General features: G+C 36.7%; 1 protein-coding gene across 12 annotated transcripts in view; it reads left to right on the top strand.

The window, feature by feature from the left end:
- The window catches only part of HDAC9 (histone deacetylase 9), a 457,947-nt gene that overhangs the window by 328,682 nt on the left and 116,461 nt on the right, over positions 1-12,804 (top strand). For all 12 annotated transcript variants that reach the window (XM_088065227.1, XM_088064938.1, XM_088065152.1 and 9 more), the window contains one exon: positions 1,300-1,349. In XM_088065227.1, the coding sequence (XP_087921353.1) occupies positions 1,300-1,349 (50 nt within the window). The remainder of the gene's footprint in view (positions 1-1,299; positions 1,350-12,804) is intronic.

Genomic DNA, 12,804 nt, shown 5'->3' with positions numbered 1-12,804 from the left:
TTCCCCTGGTAGCTCCACAGGAGATTTTGTTTGGCTTCTCTCACACACTGTTCAAACTGATCAAAGGCCTCTACTTGGATGAAAATGCATCTTGGATTTTACTCAAAGTGTAAAGCACTTTCCTCATCCCAGACCTTGCAGTCTGGTCTCTTGTACTTCAAAGATGATGGCTTATAATTGTCTTTGTGCATTTCATTGGCACCTGCTAAACATGAGTAACTGCAGCATTCGCCCCTTCCATAACAAATGGGTGACTCCTCTAGGTAACTCAAGTGATTCACTATCTAATGTTTCCTCCAGATGGCAAAGTTACAAAGCCAGTTCTGTGATATGGCAGGGGAAAAGCTTATGTTCTCTTCCACAGCTGCCTTAGGATCAGGTTACACACTGGGATAGGAACTGCAACAAATCCTGAGATCCTTACCCGGTTTTCATATTGTCATTATCAAGATAAACAGTGAGTTTAGTAGTACATTAAAAAAAAAAAAAAAAGAAAAAAAAAAAAAAAGAGAGAGAGAGAGAAAAAAAGAATTAAGAAAATGTGAGTATAAATATTAAGGTAAACACTATCATTAGCTAATATTTAGAGCAGATTAGCTAGAAATTAAATCCTAAAGCTTATTAATTTTTTGTTCCCTTTGGTATCATGTATTTACTGAATAATACTGAAAAAATAGTATTTCAAGTTAAGTTTAAAAATTATTAATACAATCTGATGTAATGTAAATGAAGGAAACAGCATTTTTACATAGATAGAAAAACTAAGGCTGCAATTTTCAAAGGAGAAACTCTTTTGAAGCAAAAAAGCTAAGAAATTAGTTATCAGTTTTATGTAAACTTAATGTGATTCCCTATGTTGTCAGTGAAAAGAAACAGGTACTTCTCAAGCATAATTCATCCCATCAGTCATGTAGGCTGGATGGATGCCTCACTCCTCTAGCTGGAGAAGAAGCTGAGATGAGGAGCTTAGTACAGCTGCTTATCAGCTACAGATATCAGGATGATTAGTCACCCTAGTTCAGAGTGATTTTCTGTGGAATTTTGATCATTATATTCCTTTGAAACTACCACTTACCAGTCTTATGATCTATTGCTGTTGCATAACAGTACCTTAAATGTCCCACTGCTGATTTGATTTCTAAATATTATGATTATTTTTTGTACTATTATCTGGCATTTTCATAGTGATAAAAATACTGAAATCTGAATCACTGCAAAGAGTAAGGAAATACTGGTCTAGCATTTAAATGTTTTTTTTATAAACGATGCTTATTGCTTCTTTTTTTCTTTAATATATAGGAAACGTGTCTCAAAAACTCTTTTCCTTGTTGCCTTGTGGGGGACTTGGGGTAAGTAGATGTTTGTTTTTTCAAAAAGGTACAGCACACAGCATATGTGTTCTCTGGTTAACTCTTCAGCACTATCAGATCAAAGTCTCCAAAAGCTGATGAAAAATGTAGAGATGAAATATGAGCCATTATTGTACTGTGTTTTCAAAGACATGGAAGACAGTGCATTACAAGAGGCATATGGAACAGTTAGGAATAAATTTTGTGTAAATGTGCTGATTTCTAGTTATCCCACTTGGGGTTTTTTACATGAGGAAAGTAACATGGGCACAACAGCACAATGAGCTTTGGAGAAGCTGTTCCATGTACTGTTGAAAGGTAAATATGGCTCCACACTTCTCTGAAAGACAAAAAAGTTGCGAAAGCTAACATTTAGCATGAAAAGGGCTCACAAGCTGCTAGCCAACAACTTGGGTATTAAAGTAATAAATTATGTGAGCATTTTTATGCCTTTTTGAAATGGATTCATCCTGAAAGACAAGCTTGTATTAAGACAGTAGACAAAAATCTATAGAAAGAAATATGTTGCAACACTAGGTAAAAGAGTAAAGCTAAATTATTGAAAACCATGTAGAGTTTCTATTGATACCAGTATCATGCTCCTATTAAATTGTAATGAAGATAATGCCAAGGAGAAATTATTTTTCACATAAATGAGCTTTTCACACAAAAGTATTTCACCCTTTTGGTCCAACTGGATCCATTATTTACTGTTAATGTCAAAGTGAAATGCTAATAATCTAGGTATCAGTGGGCTGGATGGTGAGGTACATCTTACTTCCCTTTTACTGTTTCTCAGTGAATTCTACGAGTATCTTCTCTGAAAAGTCTGAGCAGACATAAAGGTGTCAACTTTCAGTGCAACCTTACACAGTTTTATTTACTTTTATTCTTCACAAAGGATAAATTCCATACCATACTAGTTGCTTATATGACAGAAGAAATACTCATTTTATAAGGTTTTAACACACACACACACACGCACAAAGAAAAAATGCATTTTAACTGTCAGTATTTCGTAATTTTTGTGGATTTCTGAACTATGAGTAAAGAAAAAAAGGATCAGGAATCGTTCCAGCTCCTCCACCCTGGGCTTAGCCTGCTGGAGATCCTGCCTAAAATTTGGAAGTTGGTGGCTAGCAACGTGTCAATTTGGAAATTTGGGCATCATTTTTGCATGTGGTTCAGCTAACATTACACATTGACATGTAGATGTGTGTGCACGTGCTCCTCTGTAAACTACTGTGAGCGCACATGCACACATATGTCTACACACTGGTATGTAAAAAGGGGATTTTTCACACTGCTGATGCTGAGAAAATCGAACAAAAAATTAATAAAGTTGAGAAAGCTTACTAATAAAAATTAATTAATAAAGTTGAAAGATGTTCAGGCTCCTGAGAAAAAAGGAGATCATGTAAAAGGTCTTGAAAAAAATCTTTGAGGGCCTTGGATAGTAAAATAAATATAGCATTCTTTGAAAATTAAAGGATAAGATTTTACTATGAAACTGATTATTGTGATATTAAAAAATCATGACCAGAGATGTGCTTTGAAATCCTTCTACTAATGACAATATGTTCCATTCTAAAGCTAACACAATTCAGAATTTCTCAGTACAACTTCATTTTTTTAAGCATTTAAATTTATCTACAGTTTTTTGGTTTTTTTTTTTCCCCCAGTCTGTTTCATTTATTTCTTATTTAAATTCATGGAAATTGGATTAAAGAGCATGTTGTAGAAATGGATCTTTTATTTATTTATTTCCTAGTTGGTCTTCCTTTCTATATATTATTACTGTCAGGCTTGCTGTGGGGCTCTTTTAAAGGAATGGGTTATGACCTTTTTCAAGGTAAATAATCAGATTAGGAGCTTTCTTTCAGCGATATTTAGCTGTCGATTGGTTAAGATGATCTCCGGGAAAGGGAGCTGCTTCAAACTATGTGGAAAGCAATTCTTAAGCTGACTTTCAGAAATGATGGTGGAAAGGAACAAGAAATATTGCTACTTAGTAGCTTTCAACTTAAATGAAAGGTATAAAGCAGTAATCAGTGTAAAGCAGGAAGTGTAGTTCATGCAAAGATGTTAGAGAGGAATGGAAGAATTTTATCTTTTTCATGTTTGTTGTATATTTTTCCCTCCTTGATTGCATCATTACCTCTTTGCTACAGAATATAAGACAGTGTTAAGAAAAAAAATTCCGTTCTTGCAGGAGACTTTACAACTGCCTTTTGAATGAGGGTTTTCAGAGCTCTTTGATCCTATTGTCTTCTAGCCATTGAGGACCTTGCTGTTATTATGCAGCTCTATTATTAAATAGATTTGTGGTTTGACTACTCACAATGGGGATGGGAAGCCTAGGCTCAGTTCTGTCCCCTCCCAGGCTAAGAGACCCCATTTCTTAGTGGGTATTGCTACCACAAAGGAGATCAAATATTGTTTCTGGTTGGGGACCTCCAGTGGCGCTACTGTTGGAAAGAGCTCTGGACAAGTAAGGCTTTATTCATAACTAGGATAAATCCCATCTACCTAAGGCTATGATCTACCTATTATATGTAATTATAAATACTGCCAACTCCTAGTTCTGAGGCCCTGTTCCACAAAACAGCTTATACATTTGATGTGAAAGAATCACTGAACAGAATGAAAACTGCTCTTGGATCAAGGAATGGAAGCTAGGACTTCCTAAACACTGAAGACATGATCACTTGATGGGCTTACATTGTTCACAAACAAAAGTCCAAGTAACCTCTGTAACCCTGAATTCTACTCTGTTACTGATTTTCTTTGTTCTAAAACTGCAGTCAACATCAAGGATCCTCTTCTTTGGACATTATTTACAGTTACAATGAAAGTAAGTTTGTTTCAAGAATTTTGAAAAGCAAACAAGAGGCAGTCTGTGTCCATAACTAGTATTTTCTGATCCTTTTCCATCACTCCACTAAATCTTTTGTAGCAATGAAAAAAATGTATGCAAAACTACTGTTTACTCATTTTGTAAACACTTTTCATCCATATGAATTTTCTTTTAAGTAGTGCTAGGGATTGATTATACCATTGGCTTAGTATATGTTATGCTTTCAGAAGAAATCAAAAAAATTTTTAGTTTTACAAGGAACTATGTAAGTAGTAATTAGCTCTCTTACCTAAGAGCAGAAGTCTGTTTCATCTGTACAGCTAAACTGAACAGATCTCACAAAGCAAGGAAAAAAATTGTCTAAACTAGCATCCTAACTTTGCCATAACAAGTTTTATTTCAATGATGGTTAACATTTTATCAGAGGACTATTCAGGGTCAGAAGTATAAAATCCACTTAAGTATGGGATCTTCCTCCTGAAATAAAGCTTTTTATGGTTTTTTGGGGTTTTTTTTTCAAGCTTAGCCTTGTTCCAGAACCAACTGTTGTTAAAGAATTCTAATACCTGGGGGATGAAATTCTTTGTGTTGGAGAGAGACTAGCAGCTCTATGGCCAGCAGTTTTAATAAAAAGAGATGGTTTCTTGCAGCTGGTCAGAGGTTTGGAATGTGAAAAGTTTTCCAGGAGAGGTGGGTAGGTTGCAGGTGAAGTGGCCAAATGGGGAGAATAATCACAAATTACATTTTGGTTCTGTGGATTGTCAGACCGTTCACAATTTTTCATCTGTAAACAGCCACTAGAGCTATAACTGATCATTTGACCAATGTATCCATCTATTGCAATTCCTGTCCTATTGTGCTGTGAAAATGACAATAAGAGAAGCAGAAATCTACTTTTAATGGGAGTAAGTTTCATCTCCTTGTCTCAGTCTGTCACTAAAAATAGTGATTGTTTTCTTGCCTGTTTGACCTGCTGCTGTGTGAAGAAATCTTGAAGTCATTTCTCAGCCATATTTTTTTGTCTAGCTGATAGGCAAAAAACCCCACAAAAGCAAAGAAGAGCAGGCTTTTATGATAATGTCATCATCGGCTCCCAGCTTCAAACACTTCTGCGGCTTTTGAATTGTCATTTATAACTTGGAACTGAACCGACCCATAATTCCCTTGATGCATTTAGAGAAATTGATAACAGACTGCTTCTTTTATGGCTCAGAGGAGGCAACTCCCATCACATCACTATTGGCAGTCAATATTATTTTCTGACATGGTTGTAAAAGTATAAAGGGGCTTATGGCATTTGTTTAGATGAGGAATGGGCTCTCAAGCTGTGCTGGGGTTTATGGGTCCAGATTACTGAGAAGCAAAGGGAATATGATGTTTGCAAACAGGATATGATTTTATTTAAGTTTGGGTTTCATACGTTGTTCCCTGGGGATTGTCCTGCAGACAGAAGAGAATTTCACTTTTATCATATGAAATTGGGCAGTCATCCAATCCCCCCTGCTCTCCCCCATCCTCCTCACCAAAGACACTGTTCCAGACCTGTAATGCGTAAAGTCAGAACTTTAAACTGCAAGAGGAGGAGCTGGGGGAGAACGCTGCCCTGCGAAAAATTAGACTTCAGAAGAATTAATGTTTAGTGAGCTGAACAGAGTGGATCTTGGGCTAAATATCGAGCCACCTGAATGGCTAAGTACGGCTTGTACATATTATGGAATGTCCATTGCATTTCCTCTAATTTTGCTGTTATAGCAGTAAAACAGAGATGGCATCTTCAGCTGGGATAAGCTGGTCTTGTTTCAAAAACTGAAGTGTAACTTGGATCTTTCATATCAGAAAACAATTTGGCCTGTAATTACCAAGGGAAGAAGTTTACAGCTATTAAATCTCTCAATGTATTTAAAAAACCTACAAAACATTTGTATTTTCTGAATGTTAAATTCCTTCCTGACATTCCTTGCTGTGGCAGCTGAAAGTGCTACTTTTTGTCCTGACCACACAAGAAGAAAAGCAATAAGAAAGGCAAGATTTTACTAACACACAAGTTTAGTAAGTCATCCAGGAAACAAAATGGGTTTTGCTGCTTCTCATTCTTCCCTTGATCTTCTCAAGTCTGTGCCCAGGAAGAATTTTCAGCCTTTACATATTATGACTCTTCATTCCTCTTATTTCTATAAGAGCTAATGGTACCAAACTGGTTCCATTAACATGTTAAACAGAGTAAAAATCAAGAAAATATTGGGAGTGGCTTCGCCTTCTTGTAGCAAGTTTAGGTTCCAGGCTGCCTAGGTATCTCTCCTTATACCTGCACACAAATGTGCCTATAAAGAAATTAGACTGCCTATAGTCTGGGCACTCAAATGAACCATCACCTCCACACAGATGTTAGAATTAATTTGTGCCTCTCCCCTGTATTCCAGGCTGTACCATAATAGGTATAGTCCTCTCAACAAAAAGTATGTCCATTTCCCAGTTTTGGGAAAGCAATCTGGAATTCCTAGAAGCTCATCCACTCAATATTAAGTCTTCTATTGTGAAATCATTACTATATCATGCTGCCAATATATTCACCTAATACTTTAAATGACTTGCCTGACTCATTAACCTACTGAAATCTGCTATTTACAGCATTTTGGAGCACACAGGAGAAGGCTTCATGGAGTGAACCACTTGTTTACCTCCTAAGCCTGTCAGCTACACCACCTGTAAAGAAACATCAAGTTTTAATCAAAACAACAGGGACATTATACTTTAACTGACATATTTTTCAGACTATTTAGGACTCACAGTTACAGTGTTGACTGTGATATTTTCTGCAGAGGTCAACAAAATGTGCGATCAGTAAGTCCACCTTGGTACAACCCCAAGGCAATTTAGGGCCACTGGGGATGGAACCAGAGCCAGAGCTGGAAATTTGTGTAAAGAAAAAATGAATTAGTGAATTAAGATAAAATATGCATATTTAATTAACTTGAAGTCCATAACAACAGCTCTCTGAAGATTCCTTTGTCCAGCTTTATGTACTGGCATTAGAAATCCACATGTATCATTAGAGCAGGAGTCACGGAATCACAGAATCAGTAGGGTGGGAGAGACCTTCAAGATCATCGAGTCCAACCCACCTAACACCTCAACTAAACCATGGCAGAGGAGTGACATATCCGGTCTTCTTTTAAGCACATCCAGGGATGGTGATTCTACCACCTCCCCAGGCAGACCATTTCAATACTTTTTAGTCATTCTAGCTAAGATCAGAAAAACTGACTGCAGGTGCTTGCTTTCCTTTATTGACAGAGACTTGAAACAACTAAGTTTCAAATTTTAGGCACATTGATTTTAGATAAATCCAAAACAAAACAAAACAAAAACAACAGTGTGAAAAGGTGAATCTTGATGATCACAGCAGGAATCAGCCAGCCTCCCTTTACTGAGGTACACAGACTTCATCTCTGGAAGTGCATCAGTATCTCCTGGGCAGGGAGGGAATGCGACATTTAGCATATCAACACTGTGACCACAAAAAAAATTCCTTCACATTACAGGGCAGATATTTTGTCCCATTCTTCTTTCACGGCACTAAGGTGGCCCTGTGCCATCTATTACAGAGCTTTATGTTTTGGTGGGAGGTGAAACTTTATCTGAGAGACATACTTCCTTGGTATTGCTGCAGGCACATGTTCTAGAATAGTCCCAGATTGCTTTTGCTTGCAGCAGGCAAGGACAGAAAGCTCAGGTGTGGTAATCTGACAACTTGTCAAACACACAGTTTGGTCCCTCAGACAATTTTTTCCCCCTTTTTAACAAAGGACCGTTTCCTCTTGCAACTCAACCAGATTAAATTTGTAAACAGATTTTTAAAACATACAGTGTATGGAAAACACTAAATTATTGGGAAGTTAGTGAACTGCTGTAAAGGCAAATCTTGAAAGGTCTTACCTAATTTTTTTCTTTTTCTAAAAACTACTGTGTTGCCAAAGGCAAACATTATGTAAAGAAGCTTCTTATTTTCTAGAACAGGAAACATTGATATAGATATACACAGGTATGTTAAATGTAAATAGTGGAATAGTACCATATCCAATCTACTGCTGCTACTATTCACTCTTCCTGGACTTAATCACATACACACATATGGATTTGATGGCAATTCTGTAATTAAAGAAGAATTCACATTTGCACTTTAAAAACGTATCACATATTTACTGACAGAATTTAACTCCCAGACGGAGAGAAGAGTTCTCTGAAGAGTAAATGTTCATGTGTTGTTTATCTGAATAAACACAAGGTTCTAGTGTAGTCCCACGGTGGCATCTAACATAAAGATCATCGACATCCAGGCAGAAAAATGCAATGTTATGTTTTAATGAAAATGTGTTCAGCAGTACATCATGAAACTTCAAAAATATGTCTTGAATATTGCATAAAGAAGTTGCATTTTCCGTAGCTGTATGCATTACAACGGCTATACATCGTTGTATCTCCTTGTCTACAAACTCCTGGAAACTGCAAGATCAAACATAAGAAGGCAGTTGCACAAGCATTTTCACACACTAACCCATTAAATACTAAAACAAATGTCAAGTTAAATTAATAGAGTACTTAGGGCTAGGCCTGAAAGTGCAGTAACATTTTTTACAAGCATCTGGTGATACACACCACATATCTGAGACTTGAATCTGGGCCTAAGTGTTTTATTTATGAGTTTTTTCTAAAAACAAGTTCTAATCCACATCTAATCCAAGCTATCCTCCCCCCACTCCCTCTACCAATGATCCACACAACACTGTTTCACTAAGGTTTTGAGATCATTTATGGTGTCTAATGTATGCTTTATGAGACCTTAAGATTCTGGATGTCTGTAATAAAAGTTAGTTTAAGAGAGAAACCAAGTAGAACTATTTCTTTTTGAGATATTATATTCAGGCTTCAGCTTGACTTAGCCTGATTTTTTTCTGCTTCTCATTTTGAATACAAAGCTATTTCTTTTCCAATACAGACCTCACATATTTGATTGTTTTTTTACAAACTTTAAGATCAATTTCATTTTTATAGAGGGGATGCTACATTTAAGTCAGGAGATGACTACCAACATCAGTAACTCTGCTAGGCATTCAATAATTAAAAATTCAATTTTTTTACTGAGTATTTTCTGAAAATTGGCTTTGATTGGCTTTCCATGTTACTTCACTATTAGCAGGTAAAACTTGAAAGATGCTAAGTATTCTACATACAACTGGTTCGTGTATTACCCACATTTCTCGTTCTTGTGGAAAGCATGGAAAGAAGACTTTTGGGTCAGAATTAACAGCCTTTAAAACTATTTTTAGAAGTCCTTTTCCATAAATATTATTACTGATAAATTCTCCTACTGGAATTATTCAAACACAGAAATCAATGCAAGACTAAGGGAATTCCATGGTTTTTGTTTAAGCAATGATTTGTGATGGTCCTTTGAACTATTCATCCTGCCGGAGCCTAAAGATCACATGCCCTTCACAAATTATTTGTAAATCACACTGGTAGGCAAGAAAATACGCAAAGCTGATATTCTGGATACTCTTTATGGTAGGCATTTTAGATCAAAACAGCTGGAAATGCCTTTGACAGAAAAAAATCTTTGATACAGCTGCAATAGCAGTAAAAATAAAGGAAGCTCACTGTACATATTTTTCCTAAAGTAGTACACTTTTACACACTTCCTGTATCTGGAATTTATGGAAAAGACGTCAGCCATGCAAACCTTTTCTCCTTTGTTCCTTAACGAGTGACACGGCTGACAGGCCATTCATTAGATGTTATTCCTTGGAGATGATGTGCACACCTTCGCTTCTTTAGTCATGGTGAGATGAAACAGCAGCTGAGAAGCACGTTGAGGACCTTTTGCTTCCTAGTGGAAATCACAGAGGTGATGAATGATCACCAGGACATCTGTAAGAGTGGGAGGTGAGAGCTATGAGCGTGACACCTGGGAAGCTGCACTGCTCATGATCAGGAGCAAAATATTACAAACTTATGTGGCAGCATTAGCTGGCACCAACCATCCCTAGGAATGACAGGCTCCTTGCTGGAAGTGATACCGAAATGGCACACAATTTTTAGAGACTGAAACACTTCAGGAAAATATTTAATTTCTCTTTCCATGCCAGTATATTAAAAAAAGAACAGAGATGGAAACATGTTTGCTCTGGCATAAGTGAAAGAGGGTGAGACTCTGAATGCTTTTAAAGTTAAAACACAGGAATCCTCTCTGAAATAGCTAAATTTTATTAAATTTCAGTAACGCTGAGGAGGTCAGTATTCTCCAGCATTATTTATCACAGATTCTTATTGTTTACTTCATATAGCTACACTACTGTGAGCTGAGCAGATTTCATTTACTTCTCAGTATTGGAACTACTTATATCAAAGGACAGAATTCTTTTTAACGTAATTGTTTTTCTAGATTTGGCTTGAAATGTATCAATTTGAAATGCATACTTAACTAACTTTCATGTAAGAACAGTTGAGCCCAATCTCTACTCTTTAAAGAAAGGGCATAGAATCCTTTCAAACTACTGTAAAGAACTTCTTGTTGTCCAGAATATTGGACACATAGAATAAAATGACCACTATCCAAGGAGCACCACAGGTCAAAGCCTCCATGAACAACTCGATGACAGATTGCATTTTTGACCTGTTGTCAGAAAATAAGTATCCCTTTTGGGGATGTGTGGCATCTCTAAGAGGACTGGTTTTGATTTTAATGATAGCAACAACTGTGCAGAGAATCCCAAGCAGAATGCAAAATTCAGTGTATTTTTTATTCCTCTTAGGAGTAAAATCAGAATTCCACTGCAGAAAATGAATTTACATTAAATCACAAATTGTGTGCTTGTGGGTGGGAGGAGGAATGGGGAGAGAAAGTTCTAGGATGCTTTGAATTCATCCCAAAGCAGTAGCTCAGGCTGTCTTTGATATTGTCATATAGTTATCAGTGGGGATGTATTCAAGGCAACTTCAGAGTTTACAATAATTTAGGAAAGATAATTAACTCGCACAGGGTGTAAATAACTGGAAGATTTGTCAGATTGCGAGCAGCATCTCTGCTCAGCAGAGCTGTGATACAATGACCACTTGGCAGATCCCAGGAGATTTCTGGAAAAAAAGAGGACTGAAATAGAGAATGAGGAATAAAGAAGGGTTGTAGCCAGGAAGGACAGGTAAAACAAAAGCAGTTATTATCTTACAAATGCTTTAGCATTATCACACTCCTTTTTTGCCCCCCTCCCCCCCTGAGGTAGGTTCCAGATACATTTAAGATAAGATACATTCAAGACAAGGAACATTTCCAGTTTTGTCAACTGCAGTGATTGCAGAAAGATCTTTAAGTAAGGAATCTCTCCCTCAGATACATTGTTGTATCTTTCCTCCCCATTTTCACATATGCCACAACCTGAGCACAGCATAAGGAGGTGGTAACTTTTAAACGTTACAGTCAATCTTCCATAAAACGAAATTTTCCAGTCCAAAAGTGGTTATAGTACAAGCTTTCTGCCTGTTGAAGTATCTCTGCTGTAAGGCTCCTTTCTTAGCTTGTTTTGAGTATGCTTGAAGTTTTCCTTGTGAACATGGCATTATCACATAGATATTTCTTACAGGAAACATTCATATCAAGTTTTTTTCTACTGCAAAGCAGAGAATTTCTAGATATGGGGCTTGAAATATTAATTCATTCAGTCAGGAGAAGTTACCTACATTTCTTTTCACTTAAGTCATTCTCTTCCTCTTTAATGCCTCCACATCCACTTCAGGGACAGGTAGCTTAATTTCTATCATCTGTAGCTTTGCAGAGTATTGGCTTTGCTACACATGCCAATGATTGAGCTATACTAGATGTGCTTGAAAAAGCCTGAAACCTGCAGTGCTCATTCAGGAAACTGGGAGTGAAGTAAATCCATATGTGTGTTAGAAAGTCAGTGCTCAGATAGGGCTCGTGTTCTCTGGCTCTTGGCCCCACCATGCACAATTCTTCTTTGAAGAACTGTAGTAGTGATAGGATTTTTGATAACGAAATGTGTGGTATGCTCATAGTTCAACACTGACATTTTGATGCTTTAAAAAAATGCTTTTTCATCTGGTTCAATTCTGAACATCCCTCTATCTTGACAATTTTTAGAGGACTCCTAAATGGAATTAATATTTAATATTAAACATAATTAAACAGAAAAAAAGGCTAAGATTCTGTGTTAGAATTCAGCTACAAATGCTGTATTTTCTGTAAATTTTGTTTAACGTTGTCTGAAAAACAATCCTAATCCAGACAGGTTTTTTACTGACATCTTTGGCTGCTCCGAAGCACTTGAATAAAAATAACCTCTTATAACATTCCATCTGACTTCGTCATAGTCTGTGATTCAGAAAGCATCACATTTGTCACAAATTCATGCATAGTCAGCATATAGATAGGCTGTCAGATATATGTGATATACACATGCACTGGAACCAGAAACCACAGTGTCTAATCCTATTCCCTTTACTTGTATAAAATCCAACCATTTCATCTCACAGGAATATAAAAAAAGCAAATCAATAGGATTTCAGAGCTTCATTTCATATACA

This window comes from Pseudopodoces humilis, chromosome 1 (genome assembly GCF_049639895.1).
Source record: "Pseudopodoces humilis isolate 2021_Gansu_Grassland_sample_001 chromosome 1, ASM4963989v1, whole genome shotgun sequence".
Taxonomy (NCBI): domain Eukaryota; kingdom Metazoa; phylum Chordata; class Aves; order Passeriformes; family Paridae; genus Pseudopodoces; species Pseudopodoces humilis.
The sequence above is the reverse complement of the archived record's forward strand: the minus strand, read 5'-3'. Positions and strand labels throughout refer to the sequence as shown.